The following is a 13,223-nucleotide window of genomic DNA, read 5'->3' on the forward strand; positions in this document are numbered from 1 at the left end:
GTGTCAGTGCCAGTTTAGGGTACTTCAATAATGGGAAATTAATTAATGATGAACTGTTCGTATTGTAAGTAATTGTAAATAGAAAAAGTTAGGAGACATCTGTGCATAATTTACATAGCTACTGTGTGCTTTTCTATGCTACTACACCATTAAAAACAAGCATCTGCCTCCTTTCTGCTTTAGCTGCTGTGTCAGTTTTACTTTTAATCCCAGCTGTGACTCATCTTGTTTGTATGCAGTGATAGTTTTTTTTTCTGAAACATGTCTCCCTCTCTAATTAGCAGGTTCTCCTCTGCAGAAAAATGAACTTCAGTTTGTTTTTGTCAGTAGCTCTATGTGGAATCTGCCAGATACTGCTGCTCTCAGCTGCCTCTGCGGGCCATAATTGAAACCATTTGTGGATCAGGTGGAATTCTGGGATTTTGGCCTCACCTCAAAATCCCAAAGCTTGTTATTTTCTCTGTCTTTCCTCCGACCAGAAAGACTGTTACATCAGCCTTCGTTCCCCCCCCCCTCTCTCTCTCTCTCTCTCTCTCTCTCTCTCTCTCTCTCTCTCTCTCTCTCTCTTTTCCATTCCCAGTCCTTCAGAGGAAGAAGAGGTCAGCAACTCACAGTGCTGAATGCATCAAGTCACAGTAGATGTGGAATATTCCCACAGACAGATGGTTTCATAATAACGAGAGAAGAACTTGCAAAAGTAAGTCAAATCCATATTTCTTCTCATATGTTGCTATTACTGTAACCCCAGTGTCCACGTTGACTTTGAAGGAAGTTTACGTCAGTTCAGCTCAGTATAGAGAGTGACATCATACAGGAAAATGCATTTTACAGGTTTAAGAAAAATATTAAGGTGAAGAAAGGTGCAGTATTTGTGCTTTATTTGCATTTTATTTGTATTGTTTTAAATGGTACCTCAAAATTAGACTGGAAAAAATGATTCCAATAGAATGTTAGTCAGCGATCATCATGTCAGCTCTCCAGAAATGGAAACTCTGCTGAAAAATGCATTACAGACATGGGTTTTCCCTCATAACGCAATATGCTACAGTAAAACTACATTCTATACACATAACACTGACACAGAACGACATTGTCCCCACCAAATCTCTGGTGAACTCACCACGTGAAAGACTGTAAGTGCAGTTTGTGAACAGTGGTCTAACTTGTAGTATAGTATACCAGAGTGTGTTAGAGTCATAAGTCACTGAGACCTCCACAGGACTTTTACAAGGTAAATAAAATGCTGGTACTGTGGTGGGAGAGAGCAAGACTCTGAGCTACAAGGAGGACTGTGTGTACATTTACCACTGTAGGTTTTGGGGCTGTTCAGTTCTATATAACTATTTGTAACATCTGAAAAATGTAGCACTTGAAATGTAACACTTATATTATTTAAATGCTTTATCTTTTATACCTTTTATATTTCTTTTTTCTAATTATTTCTTAACTCTTATAATGTAATTCTTATTATTTACTGCACCGTAGTCTTTTAGCGCAGCTTTAAGAGTATGCCACCCTGCATTCCTGCACACATATTGTTTGTGTATGTGGCAAAGAAAACCTTTGAATCCTTCAAATCATCTAAATCCTGTGCTTTATAATTTAAATATAAAGCACAGGATTTGCTGTGGAGACTTTGTTGACATGATATATGAAAACCTAAATAATAGTTGTCGTTGGATGTTTTTGGCTTACAGTAAATTGTACTCCTAATCTCATGCCCTGATCTACAACCTTTTAGGTGTGTGGCTCCTTGAAAAGAGAAGGTCATGAAGGTTCAACAGATCTCACACTATGTTGTCTTTATCCTGCTGGCTGCTGCTGTACGATCTCAAGTCAACCCAGGTACAGTAGACATTGGTATTTTACATCCATGTGATTCTTTCTCGAAACAGATATGGGTTCAATATCTCTCTCAAGGACACTTTGGTAGGACGTGTTGGTTGTTGCAGGAATCACACATCAACGTTTTACTGTAAATGTAAATGCATGTGCCAGTCAGAGAATCAATAATATGAGTTTACTGTTATTTGACGTAGGTTAAGTTTTTATATTAAGTATGAGCCGGTCAATGTGTTTTTTTTTTTTTTTTTATTGTTTTTTTATTGGTCTCGAACAATAAACATACTGTTAAAGATGAAAAAATTAGATGAAAACACACACAAAAATAATCAAATACCAATCAATCCGATTCCATCAGAAAAGAAAAGAAAAAAGGATGAGTTCATAAAGGAATGGATATGTCATGTATAAGCTCAAAATAACCTCCTCATATTCCTGAGGGATACGCATGTTGACAAGATGGAGAAGGAAAGCAGTTTTAGGTGGGTGGGCTTAATGCAAGAATGTATCCTTAGTGTGTGTGTGTGTGTGTGTGTGTGTGTGTGTGTGTGTGTGTGTGTGTGTGTGTGTGTGTGGGTGGGTGTGGGTGCATGTGTGCATGAGTGAGTGCATGCGGGTGTACGTGCGTCCGTGTGTGTACGTGGTTTACCTAATGGTCAGACAGCAAATAGCCCCAGAACAGGCAGACCTTTCACAAGCAGGGGGCATTCTTGGAAAAAAAAAATTTGAAATTTGTAGGCGTAGTTGTAGGTAACATACACACACACACACAAATGCTCTCATTTGACTTTCCCACTTAGAATATTTTCATAGTAAAAGGCTTATTTGTTCTGCTGCTCTCTCAAAGTACATGTCAGGCATTCGGTGTGGGAAGGTGAATAAAACACAGGCGTCCCTTAATTGCCAGGTAGAGATGGTAAGAATAAACAGTGACACTCTGGTAGATGCAGTGAGCAGATGTACAGTGTGGTCACTGAATCATATTAACACTCTAATGAAGCATCTATTTCTGCCAAACTTATTGTATTACATACGAGTTAATGCCCAGCAGAAGCCAGGGCTTTAAAGGTCAAAAATGTCTCTCACGTGGCTCTGGTATAGATTATGAAAAATTGTAAAAAAAAAAAAAAAAAAAAAAAAAAAAAAAATGGAGAGCAGGCAGCTCAGAGGCCACTCCCATCTCATTTTGCTCAGACTAGCACCTACACAGTGATGCCTCTGTTTGGCTTTAGAGGCCTTGCAGGGCTGCAGGAAGAGGACTGGGGGGGAGGGATGAGACCTGACCACTTAGTTTACCCTCAACTCCTCACATCCTGCAAAAAAAAACACAAAAAGGATTTTTTTTCAAAACTCACGGCATGTGAAAGAATACAAGTCTCATACTCACATACACAATTCTTTATGTGAGCAACATGTGTATCAGTGATGCTTCATGTGTTTATAGAAATCTGTCGATATCCTCTCGGTATGACCGGTGGGCAGATTCAGGACGAGGACATCTCTGCCTCCAGTCAGTGGTCTGAGTCAACAGCTGCAAGATTTGGCAGGCATGTTTGATGATACATTTCTTTTCTCATATCTTTATTCAGTTTCATTTGCATATTTAAATCTGTCATTAGTAAGTTAGAGAGCCTGCAGGGTGTTTACTTAAATGTAATTCCAATGTAAGCAATATAGTCTTTCCTAGTCCTTCTTTAGTGATCATCCGTAAAGTTTTGTTTCTTTTTAAGTGAACATTTTTCTTCTATTTAACCCAAATTTACCACTTCTTTGGTTTCAAAAGACTGCCTTAGAATTGGTGTTGCAAACAGCATTATGTGAAAGTTGATTAAACAATCTTACCCCAGGGTCCATTGAGTAGCTGTTCTGGAGCTTTTGATCAAATCATGTGATTTTCATCAGCAGATGGATTGTGCTCCAGCTTGGTATCACCAAATGGCATATGATATGAATATAAACAAGTTCATTTTAAGTCATTTTGTGTGTTATCACTACGCATTCATTGCTTCTTGCATGTCATTTCACAACATTTAGTCTCTGCTGACATATACTGTATTGTGACATAGTGTAAAGAGGGAGAAACTCCATGCAGGGATGGGTCAAACAAACCGAGGTGTGATACCAAAAGTCAAAGTTGATTTATTTACGTTGACTATTTAACTTACATACTGTACATTTACTTTTGTTTTAATTAAATTGAAAACTGACTAGTTGAGAATGAGAACGGGGTGTTAAATGACACACAAAAAGCTTAAAATGCATAGACCCTAAAAAGGGGCTTGGTATACAGTGTATATATATATATACCAAGCCCCTTTATATATATATATATATATATATATATATATATATATATATACGCCTTCCCATGAGATCATATTGCCAGAACAGCTACTAAATGGACCTTAAGGTGAGATTGTTTGGTCAACTGCTGTTTCCAAGGTCAGGAATTAAATTTGAAGCTCAGTATATGTGAAAGTTTCATGAACTGGCTCCATGTTGAATAATTATAGTGCTGTTTTACCAGCTGTTATCCAGCAGCAATATAGAGTAGTGAAAGATGTTCTCATGCAAATGTGAATTATGCATAATTTCTTCCTCTATTCATGATTCAACATCTTTCCCCTTTTATCTATCTCTATCTTTTAATCATCATGCTCCTCTCGTGCTTACCTGAACTCTTTTCCCTTCCCTTCTCCTCCCGTCTCCTCTCTTATTTCTTCCTCCTTTTCAGACTTGACTTAGACAACGGAGACGGTGACGGGGCCTGGTGTCCTGACATCATGTCAGAGCCGGATGGCCTCAAAGAGTATCTCCAGGTGGACCTGCGTTCACTGCACTTCATCACGCTGGTGGGCACCCAAGGTCGCCACGCCGACGGCATGGGTAATGAGTTTGCCCAGCGATACAGGATTATGTACAGCCGCGATGGCAGCGACTGGGTGGGCTGGCATGATAGGAAGGGAAGGCAGGTGAGCATGTCTAGATATTACTGTCTGTCATTGTTTCAAATTCCAGACGTGCATGTATTATTCAATGATGGTGGACATGTTATCAGGACATCTTAATTGCATCAGGTGCAGCTGAAGGCTGGAGCAAAAACTGCCATGACAGGAGGGCCTATAGAGACTTTGCACATTACAGTATTTACAGTTTTTAAACAGGTGGCTTCTTTATCTATGTGAATTAAATTAGATGAGGGGACAAAAACACAGAGAGTGGTGTTAATAAGTTATAGCGGTTTAACCTAACATTATGACATTAATTCATAATACTTTACTTATCACAATAATTGTAACAAGGTGTTCAAATGTGACTAAGTATATGTACTCAAGTACTGTACTTGACTTAAAATTTTAGGTACTTTAATAAGTATTTACATTTTCTGTGACTTTCACTGGACTTTTTACTACTGTTTATTTTTATTACATTTAAGAGGGAAATATTATACTTTTTACACCTCTAGATTTATTTAACAGTGTTTCTTACTAGTTTGACATATAAGACATATGCTGAGTTTATCAAATTTGATGCAATGTAATAGCAGTGTGTCCTCTATGTTGATTTGACCGCGGCCCCCCACGGCAACATTTCTGCCCCCCACAGTATCAGATTGTTAGAGTGCATGTCGGAGAATAGCACGGTCACTCGGCAGAAAGGGGTATGGGGGGGAAACACTGTAATAAATTACAACAGATTACAATATAAGAAATAGTTCAAATTAGCCCCAGTTACAAAAATACTATACAAAAACAAAACAAGCAAAACAACATAATAAATAGGCTATTTGTACAACACTCACAGGAGCAATTTTACTGAAATATGACAAGATAACACTTGAAGTAGCCTAAACTTTGCTAATAATGTTTAAGATGTTTTACTCAAGTGACACTTTCAGTGCAGGACTTTTACTTGTAATTGAGTATTTTTTATATCACTGTATTGCTACTTTTACTAAAGTAAAGGATCTGATCTGAAAACTTCCTCCACCACTGGTGAGAGATGACAAGAAGATAACATCTTCTTTGCAGCAGACAGAAGCAGAATTTATGGGAAATTAAGAAACAGCTGAACTAGCAACAGCGCTGGCATGAGATAAAGGGAATCAATTTCTTTACAGATTTGTCAAGGTTTTACATTTGATTTGACGACCACACATATATGCTGACAGGTTTCACTCAGTCAGTCTTATTCCTGTCATTTGCGTCTCCTCTGCCAGGTCATTGAAGGGAACAGGAATGCGTATGATGTGGTGCTAAAGGATCTGGAGCCTCCCATTATAGCTCGTTTTGTCCGTTTTATGCCTGTGACAGACCACTCCATGATCGTGTGTATGAGAGTGGAGCTCTACGGCTGTGAATGGCTGGGTTAGTCATTGCTTTTCATTATACAGAGTGCAACATCTTTACCTGGTTGCCTTAGCAACACCTAGTTTATCTTTTTTAATAACCAAAAGTCCATATTCTTACCAGTTTCCGTATTTTCATAATATCTTATAAGCATGCGGTGAGTAAATCTCTGACCTTTGACCTGCCTCCTGTAGATGGCCTGATGTCTTATAGCATTCCAGATGGGCACCAAATGATCTACAGAGGCCTGGATGTCTACTTTAATGACTCTGTGTATGATGGAGCATCAGCTGATAGGTCTGGATTTTACTGCCACAATTAGGGCTTATTTTGATCATTATTATTATTTTGCTCACCCCGTGTGAGTGCAGTTAATAAAACTGATTTAAGATGTCATGAATTTTAAAAATCTCTGCACTCCTCGATGAATAGAAATGTAAACGCTTGTGGGTCAGTGTAACGCTTATCAGTTAAATTTTCTAAGCACAAACGGACATTTGGAAAAACAGAAAAATGGGTTCAAATATCCATTTTTTTCCACCTTGACAAATAAAACAATTGGATCTTTAACCTGTTTTTCCAATTTTCAGTATTTTATTCAGAGGATCAGAAATTGAGAAAATTACAAAATTGCATCTGAGCTCCAGTTATTCAATACTGCAATGGTATTCTCTTCCTCTACTTTGCGGAATATGCAGGTCATTAACTGCATATGGACCAAAAAACAAACCAACTGATAGACTTTGGGGTCAGAGGTGCTTGCAACTGATGGTTTCGAGTGGGGGGCGGGGCGTAGCTAGGGACGAGGGAGAGAATACCATTGCAGTATGAATAATTGGAGCCCAGACACAATTTCGTAATTTTCTAAATTTCTGATCCTCTGAATAAAAACAGAAAAAAAAAAAAAAAAAAAAAAACAGTTTAAAGATCCAGTTTTTTAATTTGTCAAGGCGGGAAAAAATTAAAAATTGGAATCTATTTTTCTGTTTTTCCAAATGTCCATTTGTGCTTAGAAAATTGAACTGATAAGCGTTACACTGACCCTTGTGTTTTCTTTCTTCATTTCTTCCATTCATCCCTCCACTAGACTGACAAAGGGCCTCGGTCAGCTGACGGATGGCACCTGGGGTCTGGATGATTTTCTCCACAGCCACATATACGCCATGTGGCCAGGGTACGACTACGTGGGCTGGAACAACAAGAGCCTCCCCAAAGGTTACGTGGAGATGATTTTTGAGTTTGATCACGTCCGAAACTTCACATCCATGAAGGTAAGGAATCAGGAAGCAGGGGAGAACTTCACTGAACAGCTTAATCGTGGAAAAGTGGAATATATTGTTTATGTTGCTGAGCCAAGCACCCATCTTCTGTAAAAAATGTAGGCTACAAAAGGATGCAAAATAGCTTTGCAGTGTGAAAATTACATTCTCTGTATAATTAGCCCCTTTTGTCATGGCTACATGCAGTGGCTAGAGATCATAGATAATGTTCTTCAGCTACAGCACAGCAAGACAGATTAGTCATCAGTTCACCTGCACCTGCATCATCTTCCCCTTTGATTATGACTGTTTGGAGCATCTGCACCCATTTAGTCATCATGGTCATAGGTAGAGACAAATATACATATTTTTTGTGGATATTAACAGGATAATTGACTATTTGCGAGATACAGTTTTTAGTACTTTGATCATGCTTGCATTTAGTTACATATCCCACCTCCACAGGTTCACTGTAATAACATGTTTAGCCGAGGGGTGAGGATGTTCAGACAGGCCACCTGTTACTTCCGGTCAGGATCAGACTGGGAGGCTGACCCGGTGACATTCAGGCCCACTGTCGACCGCACGAGCCAAAGCGCCCGTTTTGTCACTGTGTCCCTCGGGGACCGCACAGCCAGCGCCATCAAATGCCGTTTCCACTTCAGTGATGTTTGGATGCTGTTCAGTGAGGTGGCCTTCCAGTCAGGTAAGTCAGTGTCAGTGTTGAATGGGTGTCCCATTTAAAGGGGCTTTTGTCGACTACAATGTAAATGTTTAGTTTAGTTTTAGTTTATTATAAGGATCCCCATTAGCTGACGCCTAGACGACCAGCTAGTCTTCCTGGGTTCCAAAATAACATTTAATCAGACAATATTTAAACATTTCATGACACATACAGGAAAATAAAATAAACAACAATAACAGAATAACAAAAAACAACCCCAAAAATTATATTACAGTATGTTGACTCCTTAACTGGCAGCGTGTTTACTGCACCAAAGCTGCGTCCTGTTTGATCTAATATCCTTCAGCTTTGTCTTTTTCTTTTTCTTTCTGTCAAAGGCTCAGCCGTGTACAACACATCTCCGACTGCTACCAAACACCCCACAAACACACCGCCAGGTCAGATAAACCCTTTATGGTTCTTTTTTCTTTAAGTAGTGGTTGTTATTTTAGTGACATGGCCGTCGGGCAGTGGAGAAAAATGCTGGCAGGAGGGAGGCTGCTGGGAAGTGATGTGGTGCTAAACAAAACACAGGCCGAGCATAATCTTCAGCCAACCACAAATATAATGAAGAACGATGGTTTAACTAAAATGTTTCCTGCTTAAACAGTGCCCCCTGCTGATAGCATCAGAAATGACTAATCATTCAAATAAATGTCACTTGTTACTGTAGTTGTAATGGAACATGAAGGGAATTATGCAGTGAGAATATAAATATTATGGGATTAAATCAAATCCACCTCAACTCACAGCTCTCATCTGGCTAGGAGATGATCCTACTCATAAATTGGATGACAGCAATACCAGGATCCTGATTGGCTGCTTGGTGGCTATCATCGCCATCTTATTGGCTATCATAGTCATCACCCTGTGGCGGCAGGTCTGGCAAAAGATGCTTGAGAAGGTGAGAAGAGAGTATTTTTTTTCAATCCATTTGTATGAGACAAAACAGATCAGTTTGTTTATTATAGTTTTTATAAAACAGCTTCAGGAGCTGAAATGAACTGCCAAAAAAAATAGGTTATGATATGGAGAAAAAACACGAAGGCTTGGACATATAACTCTGTAGGACATAAGCCTATGTGCTTTTTTCATGTGCACAGTGAATTGTTGTTATTTTGTTTTGTGTGATCTGTAGGTGCAGCTGTTATTTTTTTGTCTGTGTATATAGCTTGCTTTATGTTCACCTGGGAGTTTGCCTGATGAAGACTCTATTTCTTCTGTACATTTATTTTTATCCATTGATTTTTTATTATTTCTTTCCCTTTTGCTTTCTGTCTTTATATTTCCACATTTATTTTCTTATTATTTTACAGATTTATTCTTTTTATCGCACTACTATGACTCCATAATCTTGTAGGTCCAAAAGTTCAATGAATTCAACATTTTGGGGAGTTTGCACATTTCAGTGTGTGGACAACTTCTCCTTTTCCTCAGTCACAAATACTGCTTATATCCAAGTGTGTCCTCTTTCGATTTGGCAAATCTGACAGCCAGTACTGAAGTCCTCTAGCAACCATGTAAGAGGAAAATTCTCTCACAGGATATTTGACATAAACAACAAATAACTTCAACTCTCACACTCTTTCTTCCACAGGCATCCCGCCGCCTGCTGGATGATGAACTCACAGCTCGTCTTGCGGTCCAGACCCAGGCCTTCTCCTCCCACCACTCCTCTCTGTCCAGTGAGAGTGGCTTCACCTCCAACTTCACCTATGAGAGAATCTTCCCCCTCTGCTCCGACTACCAGGAGCCTTCCCGCCTTATCCGGAAACTACCCGAGTTTGCTCAGTCCACTGAACACCTCGGTAAGTTGGTAAAAGCACAATGCAATAAATGCTGCGGAGGTCGGCTACAGCTATAGCTGCTGTAGTGTGTGTATTTGTGTGTGTACCACATCAGGACCGAGCACCTCCTGTAGAGCCCTCGCAGCCAGTGGTGCAGACGGTGCCCCCCACTATGCGGAGGCAGACATCATTAGCCTCCAGGAGTCTTCAGACAGCAGCACCTACTCCATCACAGCTGTCGACATGACTCTTTTTGCTGGCACAGATTCATCCATGAGAGAGTTCCCCAGACACAAGCTCACATTCAAGGAGAAACTGGGAGAGGGCCAGTTTGGAGAAGTATATATTCCCTTTTGTAGCTCTAATCTTTGTTGGCATTGATTTGGTATTATATTCATCTGGCTGCCCTCTCCCTCTTTACAAAAATGATGTTGATGTATATTTATAGCTCTCATTTAAAGACTGAATGAGAGTTATTGCTGTGTGTGTTAAAAGCATGAGTGTGAAATGCAATGACTATACAGTACATGCTGACAAATAGGCAACACTTAGTGGTATTAAACAGAGTTAAACAGATGGTTTCAAGCAGTGCCAAGTGGATGATGGACTAACAAGGCACTTTTGTAAAACAGGTGCACTTGTGTGAGGCAGAGGGCATGCAGGACTTTTTGGATGAGGATTTGTCTATAGAGGGAAACAATGAGTCACCCCTGCTGGTTGCTGTGAAAACACTGCGGGAAGATGCCAACAAGAATGCAAGGTAAAAACAGGTGGTAACTTTTTTTGTTTAACCCTCTGGGGACAAAAGACGCACCGGCGTGTTTCAAACAATGTTTGGCAAAACTCTTACTCAAAAAGTGATATTACAAAATTTAATTTCAGACATTTATTTACTATTTTAATCATATATAGACTATAAAATGTTGGTAAACTCATTTCAAGCACTGACAGTATTCGTACAACACACCATAAGTTAAGGTTTGTTTTCAAAAGAGATTTGAGGACTTTCAAAAAGCCAACATCAACCTTTCAGCTTTAGCGCCAAATTATCTCCTTACACATTTCTCTAGAAAAAATGTGGGCATCACTATACAGAAAGCTGAGTTTGTTATGAACATCTTGATATGAAACACATGGGGATCAATTATATGTAAAAACCTTAAAAAGGTCAATTTAAGAAGATACGTGAAAATGCCCTTAGACCTTAGAGGGTTAATTAAAAAAAAAGACAATGGTGTACAGTACATTAGTTCAAAGCTTGTTGTTATTATTCAGTCAGTCGTCAATCGAGCGATAAATTACAATTGTTTGTCCCTGCTGTGCTGCAGGAATGACTTCCTGAAGGAGATCCGAATCATGTCTCGCCTGAGGGACCCCAACATTGTTCGTCTGCTGGCGGTGTGTGTGGACACAGACCCACTGTGTATGATCACTGAGTACATGGAAAATGGAGACCTGAACCAGTTCCTCTGCAATCTCAGACTGAAAGAGGCTGCTGATGAAGACAAGACAGAACAAGAGGAAAAAGAGGGGGAGAGTATGGTCAGGTAGGTTCATATCTTGACATTAAATTGTAATTATTATCTTGGATGAATTTATAGAGCCAACTAGACTTTACATCTATTAAGTACACTGAACTTATGACTTGTATTCTCTTTCATTGTGGTCTCCTCTGCTATTTAGTTATAGTAAACTCATTGGCATGGCTGTGCAGATTGCATCCGGAATGAAGTACTTGTCCTCTCTCAACTTTGTCCACCGTGATCTGGCGACACGCAACTGCCTGGTGGGTAAGAACTACACCATAAAGATAGCTGATTTTGGCATGAGTCGGAACCTGTATAGAGGGGACTACTACAGGATCCAGGGCCGGGCCGTCCTGCCCATTCGCTGGATGTCCTGGGAGAGCATCCTACTGGTGAGTGTTGTGCGGAGTTGGGGACATGTGGAAGAAAACACAAGGAACAAGTGTACTATTTAATAATAATTCACATAATTATTACAAGTGTACAAACCAGCATCCACATTAAGTTTATGCTAGATTGTATTTGGATTTAAGTTGTCTTGATCTCTCAGGGTAAATTCACCATGGCCAGTGACGTGTGGGCATTTGGTGTGACTCTGTGGGAGATTCTGACTCTGTGTAAGAAGCAGCCCTACTCCCAGCTCTCTGACGAGCAGGTCATTGAAAACACCGGCGAGTACTTCAGGGACCAGGGCAAGCAGGTGAGCATCACGCAGGTTTAAGCTACCCATCTACTGGAGTACAATCTGTTTATGGTCTCATTTATGATCAATCGTTGTTTTGTTTGTGGCAATCATAAGTATCCAATATTTTTCATGCATCTGTATCTCACACTGCCAAATTGGCTGGAAATATCTAGCAAAAATATTACTCACAGCCTTTTTAACCATTCATCCTAAATTCATATCTTGTCTCATGGTCCCAGGTGTACCTGCCAAAGCCTCCCTGTTGTCCTGACAGAGTCTACAATGATCTCATGCTGAGCTGCTGGAGGAGGAACGCCAAGCAGAGGCCGAGCTTTCAAGAGATACACACTCAGCTGATGGAGAGCCTGGCGTAACAAATGGAACAGATCATTTATCTTTGCCATGCACTGTCACTGTACATGTCACATTTGCTCCCTTCAGTCTGGATATATTTGGGATCAATTTGAAATCAGAAACAACCCATCAAATGTAACCATTTGTTTTTAGCTGACGTGCCACAATGGTGCTGTAAATAATAAGATATGAGGAGAAGGTATACACTTGAAAAGTGCCTTGTGTTTTAGAAATTAGCACTGTTCACCCAGTGAATTCACTCCTTTGTGTATTTATTAATTTCTTTTTATTTCCTATGCTATGTCTATTTATAGAGTACTCTATGGTAATCCTAGATTTAAAAACACAATTGTGATTTTTCTTTCAATTTATTTTCCATACATACATCTAATTCTACTGCACATTTATTAGAGGATGTCTATAGAAATGTGTGACCTTTTATGAATGTTTATATTTTTGCTTTTTAAGGGGGAACAAATGGCATGATAATGACTGTTGTCTAGATGAGACAGGTGTTTTTACGCTGCAGCAGTTTACTGACATGTTTTATAAACATGTTTACGTTCTTTTGCAGAAATATGCATGTGTATATTGTTGAATAGTAGCCTAGTAAAGAATAAACCAAGTCAAACCAAAGATCCCTGGAAATAAAGACAATTAATATTTACTACTGTTTGTCAGGTATGTCACTTTTTTT

At 39.5% G+C, this 13,223-nt stretch overlaps 1 protein-coding gene across 2 annotated transcripts; it reads left to right on the forward strand.

The window, feature by feature from the left end:
- The first annotated feature begins 597 nt into the window (after window positions 1–597).
- ddr2b (discoidin domain receptor tyrosine kinase 2b) lies at window positions 598–13,193 on the forward strand. 2 transcript variants are annotated; one of them, XM_028593137.1, is made up of 17 exons: window positions 598–697; window positions 1,742–1,845; window positions 3,287–3,389; window positions 4,577–4,814; window positions 6,062–6,209; window positions 6,386–6,488; window positions 7,279–7,462; window positions 7,916–8,156; window positions 8,513–8,572; window positions 8,927–9,078; window positions 9,772–9,982; window positions 10,077–10,300; window positions 10,594–10,721; window positions 11,290–11,508; window positions 11,645–11,879; window positions 12,038–12,187; window positions 12,412–13,193. In XM_028593137.1, exons 2-17 carry the CDS (start codon window positions 1,770–1,772, stop codon window positions 12,544–12,546), a joined length of 2,607 nt encoding a protein of 868 aa, XP_028448938.1. In that variant the 5' UTR covers window positions 598–697; window positions 1,742–1,769; the 3' UTR covers window positions 12,547–13,193. The 2 variants fall into 2 exon arrangements, with proteins under 2 accessions (XP_028448938.1, XP_028448939.1); XM_028593138.1 differs by having other exon boundaries at window positions 8,942–9,078.
- The last annotated feature ends 30 nt before the right edge of the window (window positions 13,194–13,223 follow it).

Source organism: Perca flavescens, chromosome 12, assembly GCF_004354835.1.
Source record: "Perca flavescens isolate YP-PL-M2 chromosome 12, PFLA_1.0, whole genome shotgun sequence".
In the NCBI taxonomy this organism is placed as follows: domain Eukaryota; kingdom Metazoa; phylum Chordata; class Actinopteri; order Perciformes; family Percidae; genus Perca; species Perca flavescens.

What these genes read in the sequence shown, in the direction of transcription:
- ddr2b (XM_028593137.1), top strand. Translation starts at nt 1,770, where the DNA reads ATGAAGGTTCAACAGATCTCACACTATGTTGTCTTTATCCTGCTGGCT. An exon ending in ATGATAGGAAGGGAAGGCAG is followed by an intron (nt 4,815 to 6,061) that starts GTGAGCATGTCT and finishes CTCCTCTGCCAG; the next exon opens with GTCATTGAAGGGAACAGGAA. An exon ending in GATGGAGCATCAGCTGATAG is followed by an intron (nt 6,489 to 7,278) that starts GTCTGGATTTTA and finishes TCCCTCCACTAG; the next exon opens with ACTGACAAAGGGCCTCGGTC.